The 15,586-nt window shown below is 38.5% G+C and overlaps 2 protein-coding genes across 2 annotated transcripts; both read right to left on the bottom strand.

Moving 5' to 3' along the window:
- Positions 1 to 2,888: 2,888 nt before the first annotated feature.
- Positions 2,889 to 7,089, bottom strand: hadh (hydroxyacyl-CoA dehydrogenase). The gene is made up of 8 exons (XM_046837878.1): positions 6,925 to 7,089; positions 5,422 to 5,550; positions 5,189 to 5,346; positions 4,967 to 5,093; positions 4,071 to 4,160; positions 3,744 to 3,816; positions 3,541 to 3,657; positions 2,889 to 3,458 (listed from the first exon to the last, which is right to left on the bottom strand). The coding sequence occupies exons 1-8, from the start codon at positions 7,039 to 7,041 to the stop codon at positions 3,340 to 3,342; spliced, it is 930 nt and encodes a 309-aa protein (XP_046693834.1). The 5' UTR covers positions 7,042 to 7,089; the 3' UTR covers positions 2,889 to 3,339.
- A 404-nt stretch (positions 7,090 to 7,493) lies between these two features.
- LOC124376594 (cytochrome P450 2U1) lies at positions 7,494 to 15,028 on the bottom strand. Its single transcript, XM_046835763.1, has 5 exons — positions 14,365 to 15,028; positions 10,561 to 11,214; positions 9,944 to 10,105; positions 9,596 to 9,763; positions 7,494 to 8,637 (listed from the first exon to the last, which is right to left on the bottom strand). Exons 1-5 carry the CDS (start codon positions 14,807 to 14,809, stop codon positions 8,459 to 8,461), a joined length of 1,608 nt encoding a protein of 535 aa, XP_046691719.1. The 5' UTR covers positions 14,810 to 15,028; the 3' UTR covers positions 7,494 to 8,458.
- Between the last annotated feature and the right edge of the window lie 558 nt (positions 15,029 to 15,586).

Below are 15,586 nucleotides of genomic sequence, written 5' to 3'. Positions count from 1 at the left end.
CAGTGTAGTGTAAATTCAGTGTATTGTAAAAGGACAATTATTTCTCACAACAACCTGCATGATTATTAGTAATAAACATAAATTACTTATTTAACTTATATGCTATAAATACAGCCATTAAAATACATTAATATTAATGCATTAATGTGTTCAATCTTTTCAGTTGATTCTACTCTGTTGCCTGAACACATTCATCCCACAGATGTGCAAAAATTTCTAAAAATCACTTTTTCATCATCACAAAAAAATTGCATAATTTATAGTTAATGGGACAAAAAAGAAAACTGTTTTTTATTTAATTTATTAGTGCAATCGATGGAATAAAAACAACTACATACTTAAATCAATTTGTAAATATTAAATGAATGAATTGACATTGAAATAAATCGATGGCTGTAAATGATTTATTGTAATACACATTTTTGGACAAAAATGAACCGCTGTGTTTCTGTGACTGCTTGAAAAAAAAAAATTAATTAAAAAGCAACATCATCAACCTCAATAGTGTTTTTTATCTCAAATTTGTGTCTGGCAGGAAAGATTTGTAATTCGGTGATGGAGTTAATGATTTTTAGTTTACTAAAACATCTCTAAACAACTCTTTACACTATTATCTTTTTCCATGAATTCAAGACGCCCAAACTAGAACATTCGGGTGAAATTTAGCTGGTGGTGACCCTTGACTTCGCCATGCCTTTAATAAGAAGAGGAAAACAAGGGATAAAACTAAGGAGCAGCTTGATGTCTGGATAAATGGACATTCGGTGCAACCCAGATGAGGACGGGTTCCCTCTTGAGTCTGGTTCCTCTCAGGTTTCTTCCTTCTGCCATCTCGGGGAGTTTTTCCTTGTCACAGTCGCCACCGGCTCGCTCACCAGGGACAAACTTACACTTATAAAGAACATATTCATTTTTAATCACCACATTATGTGTAAAGCTGTTTTAAGACAATGTTCATTGTTAAAAGCGCAATACAAATAAAAATGAATTGAATTGAATCGAATGTCTCTCATTAGAGTTCACTGAATAGATGTATTAGGCATTAAACTCTACTGTACTGGAATAAACTGGATTGTTTTGGATTGTACTTTAAGTTTCACTGAACTACAACTGCATTGGTTAAGCAGATTATCGAATAATGTTTTCCATTTACTTATTCATTTATTTTTAAATAGTATGACATCATAAATAAGAGGAACCATGGACATTATAAATTGTATATCATGTTCAGTATAATGCGACTTTTATTTTCACCCCAGGCCCCCAAACAAGTTCGATTCATGGCAGAAGGAAGGGTTTGGGCATCTCTGGTCTAAAGCCTTCAGTTTTGTGCTGAAGCAATGAGGCCAATTTAGCACGTGACTAAATTAGCAACGTGGCCAATTAGCACGTGAAGATCAAAATGAGCAAATATAAAGCCTATAATAAAACAAAGATACACAAAATGTAATGATATTATCACGCATGCAATAATGACCTTCAAGACAAAAACGGTGTACATTTCATCAAAGCTTTCATTAACGTTTAACAGTAATAGTTTGTTGATAGTAATAGTTTTGTCGTCATCATCATTGACGTCATAGGTCGTTGAATTCGCAGGTGTGCATGTGGTTTAAAAACCCTTATATCAGGATATAAGGCGCAGACGAGCCACAAGACCACATGGTGGATCGGAGAGAGGATACTATTGTGTAGCTGATTAATTTATATTTTTCCTTAAAATATCACACTCACCATATCCTTCCTTCTATCTATCACACTGAAGGTTAAAAATAACGAAAACGGCGTGTAAATTGGTCATGTGAGACATCTGTTAAATACAATGTCATGCTGCCATCTAGTGGATAAATGAACCCATTACGCCTAAAGAAAATTGGGATTATAAAAAGGGAGAGGTTTTAGTTTGTAGCATTCGGACGAAATAAATATACGTTTGAAATGTCTACAAAGCAGGACATATACACTATGGCTATTGTGGACACCTGAACATCACATCAAAATGTAGGATTTCCCTAAAGAAAAAACCTGGAAACACAATTACACAGGATGTCTGTGTATGCTGTAACAATGCAATGAAGACATGGGTTGGTATTGCTGTAGTGGAATCATTCAAGTGCCAGACCTTCAGTACCTGACCTCATTTATTGCACATTGGAGCCAAAAAAAATGGGATGATAAACAAAAACAGGTAAATTTGATAGTCAGGTCACATGATGACCACAAACATTTGGCCATGTGGTGTGTGTAATGTTGAAAATCAACTTTTTGCTAAAACTAATGACACTGATGTAATTTTACATTAATGCCTACGTTGTTTTTTTTTTTTAAATCTAATCATATTATGTTCAATGTAAAACTAAAGAAGGCTCAAACAAATGTCCTTAAGTAGGTTGAGAAGATGCCAAGAGTACATAACACTTCCGTAGAAATATTAAAGGAGAAAAAATCTATTTTGGTAGATAGATTGGTAGAATCTTTTAATAATTATTAATATTAATAATAATAATAATAATAAATCAATTATGCAAAAAAAAAATTATCTGCAGCTCTTGCAGGAACTCATCCATTAGGATTGCACAAGTAAGTGCACCCTTATTGCTGGTCCCAAGCCCCAGATAAATGGGAAGGGTTGCCTTAGGAAGGGAATCCGGCGTAAAACGTGCCAAACCTGCTTCTACTTACTGCACACGTCAGATCATCATCAGGAACCTCAAGAACTCGAAAAGCACTTTAAACTAAGCAGAATGTAACATCTCGCAGACAATCTGAAGCCCCTGGAGATTATCAGGGTGCACTGCTTATTTTGGGTGCATTTAATGCGATTAATATTTAATCAAGGCCACTTGGGGACATTATAGGTCGGAAAAACAACGGAAAACAACCCGAGATATTTTTAAGTGTTTGCTTGTATTGCAGAAATAACCACAGGTTAAACATGAAATGTGCAGAAAACAAGTGACGGGTCACAATCACACAGTATGTTCACCATCACTTACGATCTCTCAGGACTATATGACTCATAGTAATTGCAAAGTGACTCGATTTTCAAACCTGTCAGTACTGCACATCTGAAGACTTAAATCCAAGAAATCGCATTCTTGATTTTAGCGCTGACATACAATACCATGACGTGCATAATTCATTCAAAACTGTCTCTACGTGTCATCACAGCAAAGCGCTAGTGTTTGTTCTATTTATCATTATTCTTTTTATTATGTCCATATATTATATAAGTGCTGTTTCATGATCCGTTCGTCTGATCCCAGCTTTTCTGGCAACCTCTACATGCTTTCATGATTTTTGTTCTCTGACTAAAGCTCAGGTACGTTTCAGCTCTGCTCATTTGTACTTGTAGAATCCCTCTCCAGTTTTCTTGCCAAGCTTTCCCTCGGATACTAGTTTGTTGAGTAGTGGACTTTGGGAAAACAGTGGGTTTTCTGGATCCATCTCATACCAACCTGTAACAATATAATAATTAATAATGAATAAAATACTACAATCATGATTTGTTTTTTAAATAACATCTGCATAAACGCTTACCGTCGATGATGAATTTGGACGTGTCCAATCCGACATAATCCAAAAGCTCAAAAGGACCCATGGGATAACCGGCTCCAAGCTTCATAGCAACATCAATGTCCTCTTTGGATCCGTGACCTGTAAAGACAGAGAAATGGACAATTTGACCTTTTTTACTTACTATTACACAAAGCTATAAATGTAAACAGGAGCAGCGAGTGTACCTCTTTCATACAGTCGCACAGCCTCCATAAGGTAAGGAACGAGCAGCCGGTTTACAATAAATCCTGGACTGTCCTTCACACAAAAATAATACGATGCATTAAAGGTGGAAAGATCTACACACAGCTGGCATCATTTCTAATACACCATCTCTGGACCTAATCTACCAAATACATGCAGTAAAACCAAAACTACCTCCATATGAAAGAAACTATGTATTGGCACATATCTCTTTTAACCCTGGTAATAAATCACAACATATAGGATTTTACTTTTATTTATCCGGTCATAAGTGTGTAGCTTCATGAACTTTATAAACAGAAACTTACTTTGCAGGAAACTGGATGTTTTCCTAACGCCTTACTGAAATCGAGGAGCGTGTTAAATGTTTCTTGGCTTGTCCCAGGAGCCTGGATGACCTGAAAAAACCAAACACATATTTGAAGAAATGAGATCATTTCAGAACATTACAGCTTTAAAACGTGTTCTTCTCCTGCAGAGTTTTACTTTTTATTTATTTTAGTTAATTAAGTGCTGTCTGTGAAATAACTTTCAAATGTCTTAAATGTGTTCTCTACAAAAAAAAAAAAAAAAAAAAAAAAAAAAAAAAAAAGGTCTTAGCATTACGCAAAGCTTCCTGAAAGTCTTAATCTTAAAATGATGCACCCCTGTCCATAACTTTTTACTAAGAAATGGAAAAGAAAAGAAAAGCTGTGGTCAGAGCGCAGAATGAGCCATGATACAGCACCCCTGGAGCACAGACATTAAGGGCCTTGCTCAAGGGCCCCGAGAGTGTCAGCTTGGTGATACCCAGGCTTGAGTAACCCAGAGCCTTAAACAGTGAGCTACCTCCTCCCTTTGGCGTGATCGTTTATGCGACCAGACAGGTCTAGGCAGTGTCTGAAAAATGGGTAAACTACACAAAACTCAGGAATGATTGATGTGAATGGCGAAACAGATTTAAAGAAAAGTAATGTGTAAAAATGACTCAGCGGAGAGAATGGGTCTCTAATGTCTCATGACACTTACTATAACCTGAACCAACTTACTGTAAGTTTAACCAATCATGTCGTTCAGCATGTGTGTGAATGGAGTGTGACCTGATGTTACACTATGCTGCAGTTCAGTTGAAGGGAACCTAAGGGCAATCAGTTATTAACGAATCAAAGGTCTACTTAGTCTATATAACAGGCAGTATATAGACAGCGTGATTATCTGAATATACCTCCACAAGCTTCATCATAGGAACAGGGTTGAAGAAATGGAGCCCTCCGAACCGGTCGAGACGAGCTGTGGAGACGGCGATCTTGGAGATAGGAATAGAGGACGTGTTGCTTGCAAAGATGGTGTGTCTAATGAGGAACACAAGCACACAACGAATGCTGATCAGAAAAGAGAGAGAAATCTGGATCTTTTATGAATTAGAGGAACGTGTTCGAGCTCTCACTCTGGTGCTATTTTATCCAACGAAGAGAAGAGATCCTGCTTCACTTTGAGGTTCTCCACGATGGCCTCCAGCACTAAATCAGTGCTCTGCACCACAGATGCAGCATCAGTGCTCGTGGAAATGTTCTTCATTACCTTCTGAACAAACTCTTCGCCGGCCTATGAAAGAAAAAAATATTTCAGTTCGAAGCTTCAGGAAGATTTTTGTCCGATACAGAAGACTTAAAAACAAACCTCTGGTTTGTCTGCAAACTTCTTCTTCACTACCCTCTGCAGGCTGCCCGTGATGCTCTTAGTTGATTTGTTCAGGATGTCCTGAGACGTGTCCACCAGCACTACCGAATGCCCGGTTGACGCCGCGACCTGGATGAAGATGTGAAACAGATTTCGCTTAATCAGTGTTTCGACGATGTAAGTACACATGAATGTCCAACCTTAAACCACTCAATGAATGATTCAGTATGGCCTGAATACATTTCTGAACATACTTATACACACACTTGCTCTCTGATCACACTACACACTGTCTGTAACACAAGACATCAATAAGACAGTTATTGTCTTATAATTGTCTTAATTACAAGACAATTATATTGTCTTCTAATTGTTAGTCTTAGGACAATTATAAGACAATTACAATATCGTTTAATTCTCATAAGGATACTTAATAATTCTTAATTCTCTCTTCATGTCACACATCTACTCTCCTTCTCCCCTTTTTTCCTTTCTCTCTCTCTCCCTCCCTCCCACTGTGGAGTTAAACATGTTCTTAAGGTACCAGTGACCAGCGATCTTGCCTTCCTTTTCTTCCCTTCTTGCCGAATCCACCCGATTCATCTCGACAGCGCTGAGCAACATAGCAACTCAAGAACTATGAAGATGGATTTGGGCTGTAATTTGGCTCAGGACTGCAATTCGCATGGAGATTTCTGCATTTAAGATCCCAGCACACCTCAACGATAATGAAACTAATGAATGGACATTCGGTGCCACCCAGATGAGGATCAGTTCCCTTTTGAGTCTGGGTTCTCTCAAGATTTCTTCCTCGTACCATCTCAGGGAGTTTTTCGTTGCCGTCGTCACCACTGGCTCTTTTGTTTGGGATAAACTTATACGCCCTAAACTTTAAAATTCATATTTTATAACTTCATTATCTCCTTAAAGCTGTTTTAGAACAACGTCCCATTGTTGAAAGTGCTTTACAAATACAAATGCATTGAACTGATATGCAATTGGAGTCATGCATGTTTGGGAATTCATTCGTTTTTTACAGTAGATCGCACTTCTGCTGTACTTTTCTTTTCCTTCTGTAACTTGCATATTGTAAAACTAAATGTAAAACAATAAGAAAAAAAGAAGAGAAGGAGTTTGTAGGGTTGCTTCATATTAGAATATGTAGCAGTTTCCAGTGAGATTGATGGCTGGATTCTAAATCATGGTCTTCACCCTATCTAGTGCCCTAAAATCACAACATAGAGCTGTTTAGGACTTCAATATAAACACCTTCTTTCATGATTGGGTCGCAGTCTTGTTTAGAAAAGAGCATAACCCTGAATAAAATGTCTTTTCATGAGGTTTAGACACAAACACGTTTGTAAGTAAACTTTGCATGAAAGTTACAGAGGACAGGTGGACAGAGGACACGTGACCTGCTGCTAGTCACAAGTTAGCTAGCTAGATAAGGTTAGGCTGTTGACACCTATTTTAACCGTTAGCTCTTTGGCTAGCTGAGCCTACCTGTGCGATCCCCGATCCCATTAATCCTCCTCCTATGATAGTGACATGTTTAATAACGGCATTTCGGATGCTAGAAGAGCTCAGCGCTCGCGTAAAATAATGAGTGACAAACGCCATGATTGTGTCACAGCGGTTCTCCTCGACACCGGAAGAAATAGGCGGAGTCGGGGTCAGCCTGATCACGTGATCCCAGCTCCTCTATGATGTTCCCAGACCACGTGACTACTACACCAAAGGGGCCATGCGTGCAGTGAGGAAATTCTACCCCAGCCTATCTATCTATCTATCTATCTATCTATCTATCTATCTATCTATCTATCTATCTATCTATCTATCTATCTATCTATTAAATGCTTAATCAGTTATTCTTTTTCACATTCTGCATGTTAAATAAGTTACTTATACTAATGAGAAATATAATAATAGTAATAATAATAATGATAATAATAATGATAATAATAATACAAATATATATGATTGCAACTTTAATCAAATAAAAGTCTTTTTTGTGTAGTAATATATCTCAGTGTTTTATATAAAACTTATATAATCACACTTCAATGCACAGATTTATTTTTATTAATTTATTTCAGTGGTCAAATAAAACTAAAGCTTCAAGTATTAAGGCATTCAACAGGAAAGAACACAGTAAATGCCCTATTTAATAAAAAAAAGAGAACAGTCCCATAAGATTCCCTATAGATTAATTTTACATACTGTAGTATTTATGCATTGATCTTCATCTATAACACATTAGTGCAATACATTTCACTTGCATTGTCTACAAATCAGAGATTCATACATTAACTTTAAATGCTGTTAAGGCCACTTGCACATCACATTATTTTTACAGCATCTCCCAGAAGTGATCAGATAACCATTTATCAAACTGCAGTTCATTTCAATTGATGGCTTGTTCAGTCAGAGAAATCAAACCGACTAATTATCTTGAACTGTTTCATATCAGTTCCCTAATTTTATAGCAATTATTAATGAAGTACAGCTTTTTTAGGTAATAAATGTACACAGCTTCATAAAATGCGCTTAAATAATGAAAGATAAACAAAGATCATTGAAGAAGATTCTGGCCACAGATCATAAGGTGCTAAAGCTTAAAAAAATCAAAATAATAATATGAAATGTAAATGCTCTGTTTTCATGTTACAATATTAAGATTCTGATTTTGAAATGGTCAGACACATACATTTATAGTGTAGTAAAGTGCAATAGCTGAAGGTAAAATTAGAAATGAATAAAAAAGATATATATTTTTGTATAACAGTATACTGATACTGTGCATTAATATTGGACACAATTAAGTGAAATCCTTTGGTACAAACAACTGAAGCTGAAGCCATAATTTCACAGTCTCACATTATGGAAATCAGTTGAAATTTTTTGATGAGCAGCTTCACTAGAGCTCCTTCCCTTATTGAAATGATTCATAGCCATAAAAAAGCATTTTAGGTAAAAAAAAAAAAAAAAAAAAAAAAGTTACTGCCTCTGAGATTTTCTGATTATGTTTGGACTGCAGTTAGCGTGGTGTTACACACACTCTGAAGCGACACGGAGCCAGAGTGAGGCCGAAGCGTCCGTGCATGGACAGGGGTGGATGTTCCTTGGGAAGGCGAAATGTGAAAGCCTGCATCAGGCTAGTGAACATCAGGAAGATCTCCATCTTGGCCAGCTGTTCTCCCATGCACACTCTCCGACCTACAAACACGAGAAGGACATTTCTCCTTATACAGGTGACAAAACAAATACGGAAACTATATTTGGTTGTTTTCACCGCAATCCTTCACTTAGTATATTTTAAAATTTCCCTACAGAAATAAAATTGATCTATTAATTGATTTAAGCCATTTGTCCAATACAAACTTTCATTATTTATATTAAAACAAGGAAAATGCTTTTTCTGCTCTTGGCATGTACATATGTATATGCATGTGTAAATACATTAGGGGTGTAACTACACAAAATTCACAGTTCGGTTTTTAAGTTATGTTTACAGTTATGGAAAAGAAACGCAAAACAAAATTGCTTGTGGTTTTTTTATTGACGCAGTTTTTTTTATTATTAACTATTATATAATTATATAAACAATTGTGAACATCAACAGTTTTTATTTTTAAAATAATTTTAAATGAAATGCCTGCTCGGTTAAATAATATATAAAATTATATTTTATAATAATTTATAAAAATAAAATATCTCAAAATTAAATAGAATAAATCAAATTAGTGTAATATACTTTTTTTATTATATTGATTAAATTGAGCAATTTATTAAACTGGAACAAATTAAACTGATTAAATAAAATTCAATAAATGGAAAAATGTAATTAAATTGTTTATACCCCTGGCATTGTTGTGTATGTTTTCAAATGTAATAATAATTTTAAAAAATGCAAGGCGGAGATTAAATAAACTTGCGGTCCGCCACATAATACGTTCCTGAGGAAACTCAGATTTTACTTTGTTCCGCATGTAAAATGGATTGCATTCGGTACACATGTACCGAAAGCCCTGTACAGAAAATGTTTGGTGATACACGTACCGATACACCCCTAATATACATGTATGTATACAGCTCTCCTAATATCCCTGACTATGGCTTTAGCTGAAGGTAATAAGTATTTGGCATCTTGTAAATAAAATAAAACAAATAATACCGATTCCGAATGGAATAAAATATTCCTTCCTCAGAAGCTGGCCTTGTTCATCCAAAAACCGTGAAGGATTGAAGTCATCTGGATTCTCCCATACACTGGGATCTCTATGGACTGACCAGAGGTTGGGAATGATGATTGTCCCCTTAGGAATGGTATACCCTTGAAACTCTAAGAAGAAAACAATTTCAAGAAAAACAAATACTGGTTTTAGTTCTCTTTTTTACACAATCATTGTTACCACAGTGTCATTTAGATCACGCAAACATCAGATCAGAGGACTGATTTACAGAACTTGGGATTTTCTTTCATGATTATGGAGAATCATGGGGTTTGGTTTCACTTCCTAACCTGTAGTCTTGGAGGCCATGTGAGGAATAGCCAGAGGTACCACCACAGCCATTCTCTGCACCTCCATGATGGTGGCTTCGGTGTAGGGCAGTGTGCCCTTATCAGTCAGCGACGGCAGCCTTCCACGTCCCAGTACAGCATCGATCTCTCGCTGGACCTTCTCTGAACATTAACATGAGGATGTTTTAATGTAGCTTAATGCATCTTAATGGATTTGCTTTTTTTAATAAGGCTCTGTGATGAAGTATTTGTATATTTAAGAAACAACCATTTGCCATCATACCACTGTGAGATAACACAATATCTGATACAATATCAAAAAATATACCAAATATATTCAATGCTAAATGCCCAAATGTAAATATAATAGAATAACAATGACCCAATTTTATGTTCATACATGAAATAAAAAAACACTCTCAGCCAATCAGAATTGAGTATTTCTAGGGTAAAAAGGTAATAATACCACTAAAATTTGTTAAGTAATATAGTGTTTTTTTACTGTCTCTAACAAAATGTGGGAACAATTCCAAACACCACTACAATCATACAATATTTCTGCGCTACATTCATATTGGGAAAGGTGGGTTTTAAGGTGGATTTAAAGATGGGTTTACCTTGGACATCTGGATGTAAACACATGTACAGTACCATCCACAGGATGCTGTTAGTGGTTGTATCTGTCCCTGCAATAAACAGGTCCCCTATTATAAAGAACAGGTAGTCCTCAGTGAACCCGCCCTCCTCGGATCCGCCTGTTTTTTGCTGAGACAACATCTCCACCAGATACATATCGATTAAATCCCTGGGGTTCTCGGGGTCCAGTGTAGCCCTGTGCCTGGCTATGATCTTCTTTAGGAACGCCGTGATGTCCCTTTCCACTTGGCGGAGCTGCTTGAAGACGCCAAAGGGAACATAGTAAAGCCAGGGGAAGATGTTGATGAGCATGGCAGCACTATTCATGCTGATCTCCAGACCGTGGGACATGTGGTTCAGCTGCGTACAGAACTCCTTGTCTTGGTGGTGGAATCGCTGGCCCAGGCTGATCGAGGAGATCACGTTGGACACGGCATTGCTGATAAAAGGTGTCAGGTCCACGCCTTGTCCCCCTGCCTCCTTGTTTTGCTTCAGCAGCTCAGCCTTGACCATAGCGAATCCCTCATGGATGCAGGGCTCCAGGCTCAACTTTCCCAAGCCAAAGTTTCGAAGGGTCGTGTGGCAGAACTTGCGCTGTTTTCTCCAGATTGGACCATAAGGTGCAAACACAATGCCTGCAGATCAGAAGCAATCTTTAGGAGGATCTTTGGAGGTGACGGATTACAGTTATTCTCAGTTGCTTTGAAGCATTTCTGAAATCATCCTTAATATTTGTGAACCATTAAGTGCATTTCTCAAAATCACAAACATCACAACACATTGGATTTCGTGCAAAAACCTGCACTTTTCTCAGAATCCTTTGTTCATCTCTTAAAAGTATGTATTTTTGTCACTGAACATCAGAATAACCATTCCTTTTCTCATCATTAACAAACAGGATAATCAAAATGTTAATTCATGTTGTCATGAATTAACCATGGATGTGCTATAGACTCCTGTCTGACCTCATCCATCATCCTGTCCATCATCAGAATTTTATTTCATATATAATTTTATTAAACTGCTAAAAATTGTGATTTGTGGTGAGAGTAGTGAGCGGGTTGAGAAGAGCCTGGAGAGGTGGAGGTACACGCTGGAGAGAAGAAGTATGGAAATTCAGTAGAAGTAAGACAGAGTACATGTGTGTGAATGAGAGGGAGGGCAGTGGAGTGGTGCGGTTGCAGGGAGAAGAGGTGGAGAAGGTGGAGGAGTTCAGGTACCTGGGGTCAACAGTGCAAAGTAATGGAGAGTGTTAGAGAAGTGAAGAAAAGAGTGCAGGCAGGGTGGAGTGGGTGGAGAAGAGTGATAGCAGGAGTGATTTGTTATAGAAGAGTATCTGTGAGAGTGAAAGGGAAAGTTTATAGGACTGTGGTGAGACCTGAGATGTTGTATGGTTTAGAGACAGTGACATTGAGTAAAAGACAGGAGGTGGAGCTGGAGGTAGCAGAGCTGAAGATGTTGAGGTTTTTGTTGGGAGTGACGAGGATGGACAAGATTAGAAATGAGTTTATTAGAGGGACAGCGCATGTGGGACGTTTTGGGGACAAAGTGAGAGAGGCCTGATTAAGATGGTTTGGACATGTGCAGAGGAGGGACATGGGGTATATCAGTAGAAGAATGCTAAAGATGGAGCAGAAAGGAAGGAGGAAAAGAGGAAGGCCAAGGAGGAGGTTTATAAATATGGTGAGGGAAGACATGCATGTAGTTGGTTTGAAAGAGACAGATGTAGAGGACAGGGGGGTGTGGAGACGGATGATCCGCTGTGGCGACCCCTAATGGGAGCAGCCGAAAGAAGAAGAAGAAGATCTGATCTGAGAAACGCTGCAAAGCAAAAAACTGTAACAAGTGCAAGAGAATTTATTTTGCAGTGTAGTATGTATTCATTTTTATCATTTTTATCATTATGCTGAGATGAAACCTTTCTATCCTGATATTATTGGACTCAACCATTATTTCAGTAGCCTAGGATAATTATTTCATTTGAAGCTACTTTACAATTCGTCAGAAATCCTGGATCCAGAGCCAACCCCAAAAAGATTGGACATGAGGCAAGCATACACCATGGACAGGACACCAGTCCATTGAATGGTTCAACACACACTCACGTGTAGTGGCCATTTTTGCCAATCCACCTACCAGTATTGTTTAATGAGGTGGAAGAAAAGCAAAGAACCTAATTAAACCCAAAACCTGATAATCTTCATGTTATGATGAGCTACAATAACGTCTGTAATGCACTAACAGAAGCTTGCAGAAGCTTATACTTATTGAAGTACTGGATCAGTATTGAGTACTAGATTTAGGGGTATATCCGAATACAACTATATGTTTGAAATAAACTAATGGTTCAAAATAGACACCAATACAGACATGAATAGAAGGTTCACTGTTTGTTTTTTTCCACTGGACATCTGTCTGAGACTAGAGGTGTGCATTGTCGAACTTTGATCCCACAAAGCACAACTGGAAATTCAAGCGTGTGGGAGGTCAGGGTTTTTTTGTTGTTGTTTGTTTTAATGCATGATTTGAAAGTCTGGGGCTCTGTGACACAATTTTTAAGTTTGTGGACACCAAAATATAACACGTGTGCTAGTTGAATGCCCTACTCCAGATAAAGTCCATTTCTGTTGTTGTAATAGCTTTCACTCTTCTTAGATTTTGGAGTGTTAGTGAGGTCAGGGCCTGGTGTTGTGTAAGGAGTCTTGGGGTGCATTTGGCATTCCAGTTTATCCTTAAAGTGTTTAGTGGGATTGAGGCCAGGTCTCTGTGCAGAACACTTAAGATCTTCCATTAAAGCTTTGGCAAACCATGTGTTCATTAAGAGCGTGCTTAATGCTGGAATATTTGTGGATCATTTAGTGCAAGTGGCTCATTTTAGACAAATGAGGGCTTCCAAATTTGTGGAACCAGTGAAGGGAAGAACGATATGAGTGTGATGGTCTGATGTCCATGAAAGTTTTGGTCACAGAGTGTATTTTCTAACTAAATTTAACCAACAACCTCTCTCTCTCTCTCTCTCTCTCTCCCTCTGAGTTTAACATGTTCCTGAGGTACAAGCATTCCTGTCTCTTTCTTCTCTTCAGATCTGCCCAATTCATCCCAAAACCCTCTGGATGGAGTTCTCTTAAATTGGAAACCACTCCGAGCAGCTACGGATGGTTCCACCTATACAGCCTAAAGAGCCATGAAGTTACTGAGCAAATCAAGAACTTTGAGGACGTATTTAAAACTGTAATTAATATAAACAGTCTACTAAAATGGACAACAGTTTGCATGAACAGTTCTGCTTTTAAACACCTGAAGAGTAGACGTCAACAATGATGAAACTGAAATGAATGGATATTTGGTGCCACTTAGATTAGGATGGGTTTCCTTTTGAGTCTGGTTCTTTCCTGGGAGTTTTTTCTTGCCACACTTTCTCGCTCACTAGGGATAAACTTACAATTATAAGAAACAAATGCATTGGCACTTATACATTCTTTTATACTATATAACTTTATTTGTGTAAAACTGCTTCCAGACAATGTCTGTTGTTAAATGTGCTATAAAAATAGAAAAATGAATTGAACTGTAAAATGTACAGACAACAATTCAACTTCTGTGTGTCTCGAGTGATGTAGTGAAGGTTGAGTAAGTGTCAGGGTTTACAGACTGGGATTGTGTTAGAGCTTTGAGAACTTATATAAGATTCCTCTAGGCTTCATCATCCTCTTCGCTTCCCTTTTGATGAGTGTGAACAAAGCTGAGAGAACCCCTGATGACTGCAGAAAGAGTGCTGATCTCACCTTTGCGCTTGGTGAGAATGGTGACCAGGGGGATGTCAGGTCGGTCAGAGAAAGCCTCGGGGTGATTGGACAGCGCGTCTCTGATCAGCTCGTACCCGTTCAGCACCACCACCAGCTGGCTGCCCACAAACAGGCTATAGATGTTACCGTAAATCTTCGACAACTGCGTCAAGCCGACCTGCGGGGAAAGCGGGCTGGTCCTCTTCTTTTCATACTCTTCAGCTTTCTGCACGAACAGACGCAGAATGAACGGGGGCACGAGCAAACTGCCGAAATTACCTACCACCGGAAGTGGCTTTGGGCCCGGAGGGATGTTCACAAGCAACTGTTTGCTCAGTTGGTGCTGCCTCAATAGATAAAAAAGCAGAAGGAAAATACCGAAGCATGCGAAAGACGCGGAGAGAAATTCAACCCCAGGCAGCAGTTTGATGAACGCAGCCTCCATGATTCACCGAAATGAATAAAACGCATAAAAAGAGCCACTTCTGGTGAGGCCAGATGGATCTAACACATCCTAGTGAAACCCGTTTAAATCCTCCTCCGAGGTTCTCGCTGCCCCTGCTGCCCCTACTGCCACTGTTGCCCCTGCTGCCACTTTTGCTCCGTTGCTCTGCTCCCCGATCGCGCATCTGTCATTCGTGTTTGTGTTGTCGCTGATGTTTCGGAAGCGTGCTTCACTCCGCCGCTTCTCATTGGTCAGAAATAGGGTGGGCAGGGCGACACATGGGCGTGGCTCAGAGAACGCGCAGTCCAATGAAAATCTGCTGTAGATATGCGGCGTCTGGCGCCATATTGGAATAGGATGAGTGTCATGTGTGCTGGGGTGTGAACAGAAATTTTATGGTGTTGTAGCTAATTAAAGGGTTTCCCAGCAATGGAAAGTTGGACTCAGAGCCATGATACAGCCCCCTGTAGCACAGAGGGTTAAGGACCTTTGCTCAGGGGTCCAAGAGTGGCAGCTTTGGCGATACTAGGGCTTGAAAAGTCTTAACCACTGAGCTAGCACTTCCCCATTTATTATCAATAGTAACAAATTTATTAATTCATTTCAGCTCAATGTATTTATATTTAAAATTGTGTATTTATCACCAATGAGCTGGCTTGCAGCAACTGTGGCAAGTAGAAACTTCCTTAAATGAGAAGAGGAAGAAACCTTCAGAGGAACCAGACTCATGGGAACCCATTCTGATTTGGTTGACACCAAAAGTATGATTATAAATGA

This window comes from Silurus meridionalis, chromosome 2 (assembly GCF_014805685.1).
Source record: "Silurus meridionalis isolate SWU-2019-XX chromosome 2, ASM1480568v1, whole genome shotgun sequence".
Taxonomy (NCBI): domain Eukaryota; kingdom Metazoa; phylum Chordata; class Actinopteri; order Siluriformes; family Siluridae; genus Silurus; species Silurus meridionalis.
The sequence above is the reverse complement of the archived record's forward strand: the minus strand, read 5'-3'. Positions and strand labels throughout refer to the sequence as shown.